The sequence below is a fragment of the Eutrigla gurnardus genome, assembly GCF_963514095.1.
Source record: "Eutrigla gurnardus genome assembly, chromosome: 14".
In the NCBI taxonomy this organism is placed as follows: Eukaryota; Metazoa; Chordata; class Actinopteri; order Perciformes; family Triglidae; genus Eutrigla; species Eutrigla gurnardus.
The window spans coordinates 20,646,754-20,664,253 of NC_139937.1; the positions used below are offsets into that span (position 1 = coordinate 20,646,754).

The 17,500-nt window shown below is 44.3% G+C and overlaps 1 protein-coding gene across 2 annotated transcripts in view; it reads left to right on the forward strand.

The window, feature by feature from the left end:
• bbs9 (Bardet-Biedl syndrome 9) overlaps positions 1-17,500 on the forward strand; it is a 100,057-nt gene that overhangs the window by 71,062 nt on the left and 11,495 nt on the right. For both annotated transcript variants that reach the window (XM_084027711.1, XM_084027712.1), the window contains one exon: positions 923-1,033. In XM_084027711.1, coding sequence (XP_083883837.1) covers positions 923-1,033 — 111 coding nt within the window. The remainder of the gene's footprint in view (positions 1-922; positions 1,034-17,500) is intronic.

Below are 17,500 nucleotides of genomic sequence, written 5' to 3' on the forward strand. Positions count from 1 at the left end.
GGAATGAGACGAGCCGTTTGCGTCACCAGACAAGGCATCTCGTTGCCTAGCAACCAGCCTACGGTTGTAGTCCCTGTTTGTATTTGTTAACAGAGATGATGTATTTAGTGGGCGGAGCCAAACTGATGACAGGACAGGTCTGTAGCAGCACGTCACATGTTAGAACCTGGATCCGTCTCTGGTTATCTGACCGGTTTTACAGCTACACTAAAGAACAACCAGTATCTTACCATGGAGCCAGAGATCAGATCAGATGAAGAGGAGGAGGTGAAGAGGACGGAGAGAGGAGGGGGAAGGATGGCGAGGGAGGGAGACGCAGACGGGGAGGAGAATAAATCGGGAGGAGGAGACACAAAGGGGAGGAGAGGAATGAGGAAGAGGGGGATGAGGAGGAGACATGGAGGTGGGATGGAGGAGAGACAAGGCGTCCAATTCATCGGCCTCAGGAGCTCAGTAAATCCAGACTGATCCAGGGATTCTAGAGGGATTTCATCACACACATGCACACACACACACACACACCACATGTTCAACACTCATCATTCCACACTGCATTTCTGCTCCAAACTTCTCTGTTAAAAAGTAAAAACATATTATATATAAATTGGGATGAGTGTGTGTGTGTGATATTTACAAAAACAAATATTACCAACACATTAGTGTGACTGCAGATTCCCAGAATGCAACACTCAGACACACCGAAAAAACCCGTCATAGATATGTAAGAGGAGACCTGACCAGCTGGAACCAGAACCAGAACCAGAATTTTGTTAGCTGAACTGTTAGTCCTCCTCCAGTGGAGGAGGAAGGAGAACGTTCTCAAGGACTCAAGGATAAAGAACAAGTAGTCTGATGTTATGTTATGTGATATATGTATATATATGTAACCTGTCTGATGTTTCTCCACCTGTCTGTCTCTCAGGAGGCGTGGAGACCATCGCCGAGGCAGCTGGCGACGGCGAGGAGCTGACTCTCCCACAGGAGGCGACCAAGTTCATCAAGAAGAAACAGCCGTCAAAGAAAGTCAAGAAAGGTAGGAACGCCTCTCTTCTTCTTCTTCTTCTCGCCTGCAGAACCAGCAGGTCAGACCTGAACCAGCAGGTCAGAGAGTCTTTGGGGTCGGGACGGACAGACAGGTTCAGGGGGCGCTGCTGTTGCCATGTCGACACTCAGTGATTTCCTGTTTTGTCTTCCTCCGTCACGTTTTCATCCATCTGGTTCAGCTCTCAGTCCGTCTCTCTGACGGAGACGGGGATCAGGCTCGTCAGCAACACGACATAATCAACATAGTCAATACATATCAATATCAATATCTTTCTGTCTGTCTGCTCTCCGTCTCTCACACGTTTCCACACACACACACACACACACACACACACACACACACACACACACAGTCTCCTGCCAGAACGGGCTTCTGGTTTGCATTGAGGACAAATCCGTGTTTTATGACAGTTTGTCTTCTTAAACCGGGTCAGAGAGATTCGCTTTGATGGGATCTACTTTTTTTCTTTTTCTGTGTGTGTGTGTACGTGTGTGTGTGTGTGTGCGTGTGTGTGTGTGTGTGTGTCTGTGTGTGTGTCTGTGTGTGCACGTGCATACATACTTGTGGTTAATCCACTCAGGCGTCGCCACTAATGAGAAGGGGAGGTGTGGGAGACACAGCGAGGGCGACACAGGGATCACTCGATATATAACACACACACACACACACACACACACACACACATCAAGCCGATAACAAGCTTCTGTAACAGGGCTTAAAGTCTTTGAGATCACTGTTCACATCATGACGGATCTGAACATATCAAACTTCTAAATCTTAGATATTTTATTTCATTAGTTTACTTATTGATTCTTAGTATAAAGTTCCCAGATCCGTCTCATGTCTCCAGATGGTTTCTCTAGCAGCGATAAGAGAGGCGTTCCTGCACCGACAGGAAATAAATGCTCACGTTTGTGAAGATGCAACCAGGAAACATTTAGGATTTGGCCTCGATGGATGAAAATAATGAGTTCCACCTGTTTCAGCCGTTTCACTTCTTCCAGGGAAACCTCCGACAGCTTTCCTTCCCACTTCTGTGGAAGTGAAATCAGACGGAGAGGCGTACCTGTGTTCATGCCGGGACATTATAAAGCATCCACTGCACTAGTTATTACTCCGGTTGAAATGTTCCAGATGCAACTTGTCGACGGTGAATTGGAAAGTTTGATCAAACTTCGGAGCCACTGATCCAACACATCACATACAAGTTCCACCTGTGTTATGAATTTAATCTGTCAAACTGAATCTGAGAGAACAGTAACAAATAAATGAGAGAGAGCAGAAATGCACTTCTCCTCCTCTTCCTCCTCCTACTCCTCCTCTCAGCTGTGTCATGTTATCAGCAGCAGAGTGACGGTGACTCAGCGAGTTCACAAGGCCAGAGGAGACTAACACGGCTGCTTTAACAGAGACCTGCTGTGTCCGTCTGTCTGTGAGACGACAGAAACACAGAACAGAGCTCAGATCAGTACACGCACACACACACACACGCACACACACACACGCACACACACACACACAGCAGGCAGGTTCTTCAAACAGGATCTTCTCGGGCCTCGGTCAGAATTTCTGACCCATAGGTCTTTGCCCGTGTGTGTGTGTGTGTGTGTGTGTGTGTGTGTGTGTGTGTGTGTGTGTGTGTGTGTGTGTGTGTGTGTGTGTGTGTGTGTTTGTTGATGTGTGTGACAGATAGAGCTCTGTCTCTGTCTGCCCAGCTCACCCCCCATGAATAAACACACACACACACACACACACACACGTTCTGAGTCTAAGCGTCCTCGGAGATGGAAAGTAAAATATGAATGCTGCATGTGTGTGGTGTGTTTGCTGGACATTAAGTGTGTGTGTGTGTGTGTGTGTGTTGATGTGACATGATACACATCACTTCCTCCATTAAAAACACTTACTTTGCTCCCATGATCTCCCAGTAAAACCAGTTACAGCTATAATATCATTTTTATTTAATTTGACATTTTGACTTTGTCTCTTTGGCTGAGTTTATTATGTTATTACCACCATGACTTCATACCTGATTAGATTTATGATCTGGTTTGTGACGGATCTTGGAGTCAGCATGAGGATCAGGACTTCCAGGAAACATCTCGCCTCCCTGTCCAGCTTGTGGTCGGTTCTGGTAATTAGGAGAGAAAAAGGCTCCGTTTCTATGTTTTTAGATTTAGTTGCATGTTTGAGTTTGTATTTTTGCCTCATCAGGGGGTTGCATGGCATTTTAATTACAGCTGGTTTCTGAAGCGCGTGTCCCCCCGGAGCGTGTTCTCAGAATAAAACTGTTTACTTTCTCTCAGACGGACACGTGTGCTCCTCGAGTGTCATAAATAAAAGCTGAAACCACCACTACTGCTGCTTTGTACATGTTGAAGTCCCAGATCCACCAGGAAACCAAACGCCCTCCTGTCTGGGTCCATGACATCATCATGACATCATCCAGAGGTGATCTGTGGATTTTACCAAGCTGGATTCACTGGATCTAGTAAGACCTGCGTGGGCTGGTTCACCACACCTGCAGGAACCCAGAATAAAGTATTTATCTGTGATTTAATATCAATAACCAGATGAAAAGGATGATGAAATAACTCCATAAAGATGATCAGTAAAAAGTGTGAAGTCATGCTTTGTTAGGTCTGTCTGCAAGACCACAAGATAACTACTTTTAAAACGCTGGTTTTCTGAATGGAGTCTGGTTGATGGGTGCTAGGCTACGCTAACATTGTAGCTGCTCCATCAACACTCCAAATAAGGTCATCTAGACATAAATACAGCAGAGACCTTGTTGTTTGGACCACAGACAGTCGCAGTGAACAGTTAAAAACACCAACGGAAGTGATGTCTGTGTTTATTTGCATGTTGAGTGAGGAAGAGATCCGATCCCAACTGGTCCCTGGAGACTCCCGAGTTTCCTGAAGTCTTGGTGAGCTCACAAAGTCAAAGTCATTCATGAATCCATGTATTCATCCAGAAACAAAACAAATCAGCCAACACGACCTTTAAGTTGTGTTTCTGTCTTCATCCTTCAGGTTGAAGTGAAGGAGAAAATATGAGTCACAAACGGCTGTTAAATTTAATTCATGTAACTTTTAAACTATATATATCTTCCACAAACCTTGTTTCCAAATCTAAAGTATTGAAGCTTTTTCCAGACTTACAGAAATGTAGTTTAGGCGGAGAAACAGTGAATGTCTTTACTTTAATTAAGTAAAAATCAGCCGTTAAAAGCGACCGTGTGGAAATAGTGTAACTGTGGAGGTGGACTCCTTTAGGTGATTCACTGAAACCCCACTGAAGACCTCCTGCTGGGTCTAATCTCTGGACTTGTAGCTCGGTAGCAGTGTTTGTTCCCGTCCCGTAGCTACAAAGCCGTTGCATGTCGAACCAAATCCCCCCGCGTGGCGATCTCGCCGTCTCCGTGTCGGCCCCCGGCCGTGTTGACGGAGCGCTGACGAGGCGCTCGGCTGTTTAATGTGTGTGTGATGTTTATCTTTATCTGGACGGCTATTCTCGGACGGAGGGTAATGCTTGTGGTGATTACCGTTGGACGTGAGGACGGTCGGGGTACTGGTGTCGACCAGGGCGCCGGCATGGAGGTGACCTTCAGTCATGGCGGTGCTTTACGGCGGCTCCGTAGAAACGTTTCAACGTGTGATCAGAGTCTGTTTCCTCAGAAACCTCTTCCATCAGAGGTCTTCAACCTTTTTGGGCCAAGGACCCCTAGAGACCCGGTGGAGGGACCCCCAAGACCTATTAGACCCACTGGAGGGACCCCCTATCACATATCATATAAAACTGTGTTCCTTATTAAACCAATAATAATGTGTAGTGCAGCCTATAGTGTCATGTATAACAGTACTTTGTATTATATTGTCATTATAATAATAATTGTTGACAGATTGATATTTTAATTCTATTTTGGCATTTCACAACATAATATTAAACAATCAGGAAGATTTATATTTGAGGTTGTATTCGTGTTAAGGTGGATTTTTGTAGATGTTTACATTTTTGGGGACCCCCTGTTGAAGACCTCTGCTCCACATTCATACACCGCTGATAAAACAACACAACCACATCAATAGGTTCCTAAACTCTGCGTTCACTCATTCACTGGTTTTTAACCATATAGGAGCGCTTGTTGTCATGAAATTACAGCTGTAACTAAAGAGGGGAAATATATCAGTTGCTTATGAAGCTTATTACGGGCGTTTCATGGATGTGATGTCATCAATCGAGGCGTGTTGATACAGCGTGTAAACGACGGCTGGGAGGGAGAGAGAGAGCGACGATAACCATCAACCAACCAGACAGTCCTCCAGATGTGTGTGTGTGTATGTGTGTGTGTGTGTGTGTGTGTGTGTGTGTGTGTGTGTGTGTGTTTCCCCCCGGGTCATGTAACATGTGGTAAGGACGCAGTGTTTCTGCGGTAGTGTCCATTCAGGCTCCGGCTCCAGCGGGAACCTTCCAGCAGGAATGAGGGCCCTTTCCTCTGGGAGGCCCCCGGAGGAAGTGCAGCCTCCAGTAGGTGGGGGGGGGGGCTTCACACCCCCTGCTGCTTTTCACATTAAGACCACAGCGGGTCTACGTTATGGGATATAACTGTTAATCTGATGTAAGTTTATGGCGGCTACCGCTTCTCTTCGTACGTTTCACGGGTCGGTTCAGCTCGCCGGCGTTCGGATCCCACGACTCTGAGCTGAGAAGCTCCGTTGATGTTTCAATATCCTGTGAAAAAGAGAGAGAATAACACGGCGACGCCAAAACTTCCTAATGATGATGGAAACAGATTGTTCACGATGGAAGAGAGTCTCATCACTTATGTTCGTACCGACGGGAGAATTATACGAGGAAACAGGTGAACGCATCCAACGAACCACTGAAGACACATTTACATTCCAAGTTACCAAAATATTAATACTCAGGGTTCGTACGGGTGCTGGAAATCCTTAAAAACCCTTGAATTTTAGTGTGGTGTTTTCAAGGTTTGAAAAGTGCTTGAAAGTGCTTGAAATGTCTGTTCTATGTGATGACTATATGATGTAACACAGAGAAAAGAAGATCTCCATATTTGAGGGACTGAAAACAGCATTTTCTGCATGAAAAATGACTTTGATGATGAACAGATGATCAAAACAAAACACATCAGATGAGCGACTAGCATTTAAATAAACGTGTACAATGTTTTCATGACATCACGTTCCCTTGACGGGTTTGAACGTTTCGCATTAAAAACGTGATCTGTTTGTTCCCGTCAGCGAGTCATTAACTTCCTGGAAGCTGGGAGTTGGACTCTAAAAGCTAATGGTTAGCCTAATGCACTCCATGTAATGGTGTGGAGGCTCACGGCTAGCGGTCGGGGCTAATGCGCTCCTGCATCAAGGTCGCTAGCGGTCCACCTAACCCACATTAAACTCTCAAACCACTTTAACTGGTTTAGCTGGACTTCATAAGTAAAACCAACTCCATCAACCAGAAACAAACACACACTTCCTCTTCGGCTTCGCTCGGAAGTCACTTATTAATAATTGATAATAATAATTATAATTACAATAATAATAAAATAATTATAAAGCACTTTCCATCAAAGTGCTGTACAACAAGATTAAAAACGATACATTTCAACAGTTCAATAAAAATACAGAACAGTTCAGTAAAAACATTCACAATAAAATTACAATAAAAAAATAAAATAAATGAAATAATACACAGCGACGCAACTCAGGACTCACATGGTCTCTGTTTACTGAGGCGCATGAATAAATCTAAAGAGTAGTAACTCATGTATAGACGCTTAATAAACTATTGACTTAAATCCTCTAACTGAAGTACAGACGTCGAGAAGGAAGGAAACAGAGATGACTTCTGTCTCTTCGGGGTGATCGGGGAATGTTTCGCTCCGTAATAAAAGCCCCCCTTTGTTGCCCCCATTCCCCCTTGAATCCCTTCACCCTTCAACCCCTTCCCCCATTTATTTTAACAAGGGACCTTTAATTTGGCGAGAAGGAAGCAATGAATTGTGGAGTATTCGTTTCCACGGCGTCCTGGGAAGTGTCGGCCTCTCCCTCTTTGTCCCGAGTAGAAACCACATGTGGGTCTGAGCCTGGCCCCTGGACTAGTCCAGGTCCCCCCATTCCAGTGCTGTTTTAGGCTCTGGATGCAGATCCATCTGCTCTTCATCTGGATCGCTTTGCAAACAGAAAGGAGAGTTTGTTCTCTGACGTGATTGGTCCTTCAGTGACATATGGCTAATTATCATTTTAATAATGTGTGTTATTTATTTATTATTTAATACGTTCTGCTTCTCAGTGGCCAAAAAGATGAAAGAAGAGAGTTGAGTTTATGTTTCTGTCAGTCTCCTTCCATTTAGTGTCCAACAGACCAGAAAGCAGGGGATGCTTTAGGGGGCGGGGCTTACCTGCTGATTGACAGGTCGCTACCACGCTACCAATGCTAGTTAGCTACTAAGATGACTTTAACACTAAGATGTAAAGTTGACCTTGAATCATGAAGCTAACTTTGTTAGCAGCTTGTGTTCATCAGATCCACCCGTTGCTCCTCCACACTCCAAATATGGTCACTTCCTTCACCGGTTGTGACAAATGTATGTTTGTATATATTTATTTATTAACATATTTCTGTTCTTCATTCTTAAAGGAGATTATCTCATGTTTCTTTTCCCTCGTTTCTCACCGTGTTTTACATGTGGAGAGTTTATCAGAGGAGACGTGTCAATTAGCCAAGGGGGGGCAGAAGGCAGGGCCAGAGGTCAGAGGTCACGGCGGGGGTTCGTCAGCTGTCACTAGCTATAAAAACGTACTGTGTTCTCTGTGTTCTACTGAGAACACACACACACACACTCTGCCAGCTCACTGTGTGCTGACAGCGTCTCCTTCTGCAGGATGGACAGCACAAGATGTAAAAAAGTACTTTTTCAAAGACAAAGCCTCGTGTTGTATTTAGACAGAATTCTTCAGTATTTCCAACAACCGTCTGAAACGTTGGTGATGTATGAAAACATCACGACTGAGGAAAACGAACCCAGAGAAAATGTCTGAACAAGCTGACCTCGAGATGACTCGCAGGTAAACATCCACCGAGGTACATTATCAGCCAATAAAATGTGTCTGGACTTTTTCAAACAACAATAAAAACCCAGCTGCTTTCAGCGCCGGCTGTCTCATACGAAAACCATTTAACCACAAACAGCTTTCGGACGTCCACGCTGTCGCTTTAAATCCCACTGCGAGTCAGGGACGACGTTACGCTAAAAAAACGTTATTGTTAGACGTCAAAATCAACGTTATCGTTAGACGACAAAACTAACGTTATCGTTAGACAACAAAACCAACGTTATCGTTAGACGTCAAAACCAACGTTATTGTTAGACAACAAAACCAACTTTATCGTTAGACAACAAGACTAACCTTATTATTAGATGACAAAACCAACGTTATCATTAGACGACAAAACCAACGTTATCGTTAGACGTCAAAACCAACGTTATTGTTAGACAACAAAACCAACTTTATCGTTAGACAACAAGACTAACCTTATTATTAGATGACAAAACCAACGTTATCGTTAGACAACAAAACCAACGTTATCGTTAGACGACAAAACCAACTTTATCGTTAGACGACAAAACCAACGTTATCGTTAGACAACAAAACTAACCTTATTATTAGATGACAAAACTAACGTTACCATTAGACAACAAAAGCAACATTATTATTAGACGAAAAAACAACAACCAACTCTGCGTATGAACTTACGGAACTCGTAGTCTCAGATCTTTGTTTTAGTTTTTGGCTCCAGCTGAAGTCGTTTAAGTAAAGTCGTGTTTGCTGCTCTGTCTGACTTTTCAGCGCTAATCAATATAAATGAAGATCTAATAAGCCCCTGTTATCCTTTAAGAACGCGTCCTTTAAACATGTATTATGTAAATGGAGGGGAAAGTTAAATCCCCTTAATGTCGGACTGAATAATCACTCTGATGTAATTGTTTCAGTTTTCCAACGTTCTGGAAACAACGTCGTCTGAGGCCCGAAGTGTTTCCTCTCTGCGAGCAAGATGTGGTCGGAAAGAGTACAGAAGCATTATGGGTACATCTTAGTAATCACCTCCCTCCTCCACCTCGTCCTGCAGATAAGAGGCGAGTGTTTGTGATCACCGATGACATCATTCCTTTCCTTCAGACTGAAGCTGCGCCGCAAATACGGAGAAATGAGACATTTACAGTCTGAACTCAAAGGACACTCGGCTAATAACGTTAATATCAGTCTCCATCCTGGACACACACACACGCACTGTGTGTGTGTGTGTGTGTGTGTGTGTGTGTGCGTATACTACTGCTATTCAAAGTTATATACACACTAGTACTACAACGTTACTACTACAGTTCTGCTACTTCTGCTGCCGACCCTTAGCTTAGCCCCAATGCTATGCCTTCAAGCTGTTAGAGTGCTGTTACCATGGAGACATCACTGTCAACTGTGTAATTGAACTTCCTGCTATGAACATTATTTCGACTCGGCCCAAAGAGCAGCGGGGGGGTCTCGAAGCTCTTTATTCGCCATCACAATCCTTAAGCACACATTCAGTGTCCATAGCTAGCATAGCATAGAAGTGCTAATGTACTCTCACTTTATCATTAGACGACAAAACGTTAGCTTTAGACGACAAAACCAATGTTAGCTTTAGACGACAAAACCAATGTTAGCTTTAGACGACAAAACCAATGTTAGCTTTAGACGACAAAACCAATGTTAGCTTTAGACAACAAAACCAATGTTAGCTTTAGACGACAAAACCAATGTTAGCTTTAGATAACAAAACCAACGTTATCTTTAGGCGACAATACCAACGTTAGCTTTAGACGTTTAACTAAACTCGTTCTCTTTGCAACACAACTCTGCAGCAAGTTAAGTTTAAATAACAAAACACCTTAGTGATGTTAACTTGACTGACTCACGAGTCACGTGACTCTGGACACTAAAGATTCACGTTAGTAACGACTGACGTTTCCCTTCTGACGTGGACAGCGGTCTCCTGGGTGAAAGTCCTGTTTTTGTTCCCACCAGTATCTGACGGCTGAGTGAAACGTTACATTCTCGTTGTAACGCACTGATGCTTGTTGGTCAGAACAGGAATGTGCACACACAGAGACACACACCACACACACAAACACACACACACACATGCTATGTGCTGAGCTGGTAGAGGAGGAAGAGGATTTAACAGACAAAGACAGACAGGCTCCGCCCACAGGAAGAGACGGCCGAGGTGGACGCCAAACCTGACCTCTCCACCACGCACGCATGTATGTGTGTGTGTGTTTTAGATGCAGGAGATAGTGAGTGTGTGTGTGTGCGAGAGAGGGAGCAGTGTCAAGCTAATGTGTGTGTGTATTAGCTAATTTCACGACTGTTAACAAATGGCCATCTTCCACACACACACACTCTCACTCACACACACAAACTCTCACTCTGGCACACACACACTCTCACTCTCTCATCCACACACACACACACACACACACACACACTGAGCTTTGTGCTGCTAGTTTGGAGTTGAGGGAAACTCCCTTCGATAGAGGCCCTGATACACGCAAACACATACACACACACACACACACACACACACACACAGTCACACACATACATATACGTTTACACACATATACACACAAACATAGACACACACATAGACACACACAAAGCTATTTTTCCTCTGTTTGCGGTGCAGCGAGCTATGTGCTGATGTTTATAGCTCTGCATGTCTGAGTGAGATGTGAGGCTGCTCTGTGTGTGTGTGTCTGTGTCTGTGTCTGTGTGTATGCGTATATATGCATGTGAATGTGTGTGTGTTTGCGGTGTATGTGTGAGTCTGTTATCGTGTGTGTTGGTGTGTTTATGAAGCGGCGTGGTCGTCCTCCTGAAGCGTGTTCTCACATGTCGTTGGTTTGGAGGTCTGGCTCTGCTGCTCCGGGTTGATTGCTGTGTTTCATCAGCAGATTCAAGCTGCTGAAGCTCTGACCGGGCGTTCTCATTGGCTGCTGCTGCTCTGATTAAGCCACAAACTCCGTCTGATCAGCACTTATCAGGGACGACGTTACGCTAAAAAACAACGTTTTTTAACGTTTCATCGTTTTTTTATTGTTAGACAACAAAACCAACGTTATCGTTGGACGATAAAACAACACGTGGTTATGGTTGGTGTCGTAAAAGGTTGTTGGTGATGTTGTAACGAGGTACAGTGTTTCTCCAGAGCACCGAGTTGTCACACACACACACACACACACACACACACACAGTAGTTTACAGCCTTTGTGTCGGTCTCTTGTGAAAACACAACAAACCAACCATCAGAACTCAGACCAGGTCTTGGGTCTCGGGTCTCGTTTCACGGATTCCAGGCGGTTCTCGGCTCAGATGGATGTTTGGAATCACTGAGGTCGAGATAGCAGAGCTGTAATTATACTTGTGGTGGCAGCATTCCTGCACACTATTGTGTTGATGGTGAACCACACACACACAAACAGACACACACAAACAAACACAGTTATGTCACTTTTGGTGAAGGTTGGTGGTTTTTGTTGAGATCCGACAAGATGAAAACTACAAAGCAAAAATGTAGAAGTGAGACATAAATGTAGAAACACATACCTATAAAACCACACACACACACTCCTGTAGAACCACACACCTATGGAACCACACACACATACCTATCGAAACACACACGCACACACCTGTAGAACCATACATACATCTAGAACAACACACACACACACACACACACGGGTACCCCTGCATGCTCTACTGGAGGCTCACATCAAAGATGGCTGTTGTGTGTGTGGCGACAGACAGTAATTAACTGGGAACATCCCAGTGGGACCAGTACTGGCTGACTCCATCAATCAGAGCGGTCCACTGGAATGTGTGAGGGAGTGTGTGTGTGTGTGTGTGTGTGTTTGGTAATGAACTGGTGTTTAACGTGTGGAGATGTTAACGAGAGTCAGCTGGTTGGAGATCGGCTTACTTGCTGGTTCTCGTGGTCGAATGTTTCAGTCTGTTTGGTTCCATGAATGTATTTACTTCCATGTCGACCTGAGATTATTTTACAACTTTCACTAAACTTCAAAGAAACTTCCTCTGGGTTTAAACAGGATTTAAATGTTGAGTAGCAGCTTGAATGAAGGATGGTTTTTCTACGTGAACGTCTGAACAAGTTGATACGAGCGTTTATTTGAATGCGAAGCAGCCCGTGTGAGCATTCAAACCGTTGTCATGGCAACCTTGGCTACATCAGCGCTACGGTTCTGTCCCTGAACGGGAAGCTTCTCCGGTTTCTGATGAGTTAGTCCAGCATCTCAGTTAGTTGTGTAGCACTTTTAAAGGTTCCCAAAGACACTTTACATATAAATGAATAACAACACAGTAAAGATCACAGCTTATCAGCAAAAATATAAAATATGTAAAATCAGCCGTTGGTCTTTGAGTGATCAGACGGAGACGATCCAGAATGTGATCTGCTCAAACAAACACACTCACTCACACTCTCGTTCGGTGGCGACAGACAGTAGCCAAAGGTCATGTGTGTGTGTGTCTGTGTGTGTGTGTGTGTGTCATAGCGACAGAGGGGGATATGAAGGGGTTAACCAGGGAAGTGCTGGAGCCAGAGAGATTGACCCAGACATGACCTGCCTATGAGAACACACTCTCTCTCTCTCACAGACACACACACAGACACACACACACACACACTATGAGCAGCTCATCCTGAAAAAGATGGAGGATGAGATAGAGAGAGACGGCGTGGCTCGTTTTCACTGCTGAAGTTGTAATATAATGTGTTATAATTATATCAGCCGGCTTTCGTCGTTTCACGGTCCGGATGAATTAGGTTCCACTTAATAAAACACAAAGAAACATATTTTCATTTGATAGTTTCTTTGGATTTGGAGAAACACACTTTGGTCATAAAAATATAAATTAAAAGTCAGAAATTGAATTGAAACAACACGTGAAATTGTGTGAAAGAAAACCTGGCAGCACTCTATAATGCATAATAACCAGATATATATTTGTTTATAATAATGTAACAATAATCTGGTGTGTGTGTTGATGCCACCCTGATAACCAGGTGACCCACTCACACATCCTCAAACCTCAAAGACTGCAGACGTTAAGCTGCAAATCAACAGAAGATGAGCTCATCTGGCCTTTAGTTTCTGTCTCATATGTCTCCTCCCTTCCTTCAGAGGCCATAAACACACACACTCACACACACACACACACACACACACACACACACACACACACACACACACACACACACAGGGAGTCAAACCAGCAGAGATGAATGTGAGGAAGAAATAAAGTGTGAAAAGCAGATGGAGAAAGGAGAGCTGATAAGAGAGGACAGGTCGATGATGTCACCTCAAAACCAGGGAGACGGGGGAGAGAGAGAGAGAGGGAGAGAGAGGGAGGGAGAGAGAGGGGGGGAGACTTGTCAGAGCTAATTTTCCCATAATTCCCTAAAATGCAGATTGATGCTCCAAAGCCGTAGTCCACAAACCAACGGGTGGCCTCATGATGACGTCCACCTCTCATAGACTCTAGTCCACCTCTCTAGTCTCTGATCCAGGGTCAGTTTCCACTCTGACCTCCTCCCTCTGATTGGAGGACACGTCCAAGGTCGTTCTTCTCTTGTCACTGAGGATTAAAGATGATACTTCAGCCGGAACGAGGGTTGTGCAATCTGGGGGAATTAATGTATAATTTAAATAAAAGTTTGTGTTAATATGTATTATGACATAAATATTATTATAACCAATATATGACACTGAGTAACAATCTAACAGGAAAAACACAGAAAACAACCAGCTGACATAATACCGAACACATGGCAGAAAGAGAGAGAGAGAGAGAGAGAGAGAGAGAGAGATTGTGTGTGTTATAGTAAATTTATGGTATGTGGGATACAAAAAGTTCTATGTCAGATAAATAAGTTATAGTCTCTTTCTTTCTCCAGGCCACACTGCTGTCTTTGTTCCCATTGTGGCAAAGCTAATACACACACACACACACACACACACACACACACACACACTCGTAAGCACCAACATCCTTTCACACAAGCCCTTAACAAACAATGCTAAACCTGCAGCTCATAAATAATCAGCTCTGCCAAACCAGAGTGTTTCTGCTACATCAACGTGGTATGTTGCTGCGTCCCGGCTGGCAACCAATGGGCTTCGTCCGTTCAGGATTAGCCTGGAATGTACTCACTTCCTGTCCTTCGGTCTCCCTCCTCTGTCTCTCTGGCTCCTCACTGACACACATACACACACACACACATATATATATATATATACTGTATATATATATATATATATATATATATATATATATATAAAGTATATATAATAATCACACAACTCCCACAGACGTTCTTACATCTCAGTCGTAAAACTAGACGAGCAGGTACCAACAGGGTCCAAGCCCCCATGAGTCCTAACTCCGCTGGCCCCCCTCTGGGGGACCGGACCCCGATAAGACACGTGCTGCAGGAGTTCACCTCAGTGAGTGAGCAGGTTGTATTATGATTATTATGTTTGATCAGGGGCTGCACGGTGGTGTAGTGGGTAGCACTCTCGCCTCACAGCAAGAGGGTCCTGGGTTTGATTCCCGGGTCGGCCCGGGTTCCTTCTGTGTGGAGTTTGCATGTTCTCCCCGTGTAAGCGTGGGTTCTCTCCGGGTTCTCCGGCTTCCTCCCACAGTCCAAAGACATGCAGGATGGGGATAGGTTGATTGATGACTCTAAATTGCCCGTAGGTGTGAATGTGAGTGTGAATGGTTGTTTGTCTCTACATGTTGGCCCTGCGATAGACTGGCGTCCTGTCCAGGGTGAACCCTGCCTTCGCCCAATGACAGCTGGGATCGGCTCCAGCCCCCCCGCGACCCTGAATACAGGATAAGCGGTAGACAATGGATGGATGGATGGATGGATGTTTGATCAGATTTTCAGAGTATCGACCTAACACGGTGACATATTTACTCTAAACACCTCTAGAGTCTCTATCTATCCATGTGTGTGTATGTATAAATATATGTGTATATATATATATATATATATATATATATATATATATCCCTTATTACATTCACACTGAGCCTCACGGTGATGACAGGAAGTGACCTCATCGAGCTGCTGTCACCTCTCTTGTTGTGTGTCTAACTAACTGAACGCTGGTCCGTCTGTTGATCGACGTCCAGCTAACGTGAAGCTTTAACCTTCAGCAGCTAAACTTTAACAGAGCGTGTTTGCGTTGGGTTGTCGAGGGTTAAACAAACAGAAGCAACCGTTTCAGCAGAGGTTCGGTGTTTCAGAGGAAACCCATAATGTGACCGGAGGGAGGACCGAGACAGAGAGAGAGTGCTGGGATGATTTCCTCTCCTCTGTAAGCACCGTCTCTCTCCCATGACCACCTCCTCTACCTGGAGACCTCTCCATCTCTGTACCTGTCTGTCTTCCTGTCTGTCTCTCTGGATGGGATGTTTTCAGCAACAATGGGGAATTCTAACTCGGCCAACTTTACGTGTCTATGTGTGACCGTGTTAAGTAATAGATTAACTGATGACGATGAAACCAACGTTAGCTTTAGACAACAAAACCAACGTTAGCATTAGACTAGGGTGACCAGACGTCCCGGATTTTCGGGGACAGTCCCCGATTTGGCCGACCTGTCCCCGGTTAAAGCTGTCCCCGAAAATGTCCCCGATTTGAATGGGAGAGAAAAAAAGTTGCGCACCAACGCAAACTCCAGTTATTACGGTAGCCAGTGAAACTAACGTACTGACGTTACGTCGCGGTACCCGGAAACAGAATATGCAGCCGAGTTGTTTACTTTTTGTAATATTGTTGCTCCGCACAATGAATTCACAGCATTCACAATTTTTCTATAACTTTGAGAAGACCTCTTTTAAAGTCAGTTGTCTGCACTGTGGTTCTTCATATGTGCACCATCAAATGTGTTCTTGTTTTCTCCATAAAGCTTGTGAACTGAAAAAAAAAAAATCATCAGCTAAATAATAAATAAGTTGAATAAGATAAGAATCTGTTTTGTTGTTTTTGTTTCATCTGTGGTTTTTACAGCTCTAATGTTAATTGCTGCAGACTGCTTTTACATATTAAAATTAACATGTAATTGCCCCTGTTATTTATTTCATAATGATAACATTGGAATTTTGACCACCGCGCTGGAAATGTCCCCGATTTTCATTTCAGAAATCTGGTCACCTTACCTTAGACAACAAAACCAACGTTAGCCTTAGACAACAAAACCAACGTTAGCCTTAGACAACAAAACCAACGTTAGCCTTAGACAACAAAACCAACGTTAGCTTTAGACGACAAAACCTACGTTAGCTTGAGACCACAAAACCAACGTTAGCCTTAGACAACAAAACCAACGTTAGCATTAGACGACAAAACCAACGTTAGCTTTAGACGACAAAACCAACGTTAGCTTGAGGCGACAAAACACATAACCTACGTTAGCTTTAGACAACAAAGCACAAAACCTACATTAGCTTTAGACCTCGCTAGTTCATAAAACTATCACCAACACTTGGGACTTAGGGTGTCCAACAGGTCTGGTGGTCTAAGTCCTGTGTTGGTGGACCCCTCCACCATCAGTAGTTTTCCTCAGTATTTATTACTACGTCTCCAGATCTGGACGACATGATGTCACATGATGTCACACGTGTCCACCTTGATAACAGGATCCTGATTAACGTTATATTGTTTTAGTGCCGAGAGAGGACTGTTCGCCGGCCTGCTGTGAGTCTGGGGTCGTGGACTTGGAAGTCCCAGGCGAGGTCAGGAGGACAATCTCAGAGCTAAAGGGTGACCAGGATCATTAGGACTGAAACCCTGTTGGGACGATCCAGTCCACCGTCTCCTAGTCTCCGGTGCACCTGGACTTTAAGTTATTTGCGGTCTGCTTGACCTTTTTTTCTTTCTTCCTCGACTTCTTTTCTTCTCAGACCTTTTTATAGGCGCTCCCTTACATTCTCTTAAATGGCACCTTTCCTATTATCCTCAGAACAAAGTCCTGTTTAAGTAGCTACACACACACACACACACACACACACACACACACACATGGTGGCCACCCATCACACCCATGAATGCATTTACAGTCAGCGGTGAGAGACGGAGACGGCCGGTCGGAGTGTTGAAAAGCACAAAGCTGTTATAAAACACTTTTTTAATTAATCAGAGGAACCCCGAGTGCAGCGTATTAACTCCTCATCAGGCCCTGATTGTGGCTCCGTGCCGTGTTGATACGGCGGTTATGTATTAGCGTGGAGTATAAACCCCTGTGGCTCTGTGGTTCCTGTGTGGAACTCTCGATAATTGTATTTTTTACCAAAAACA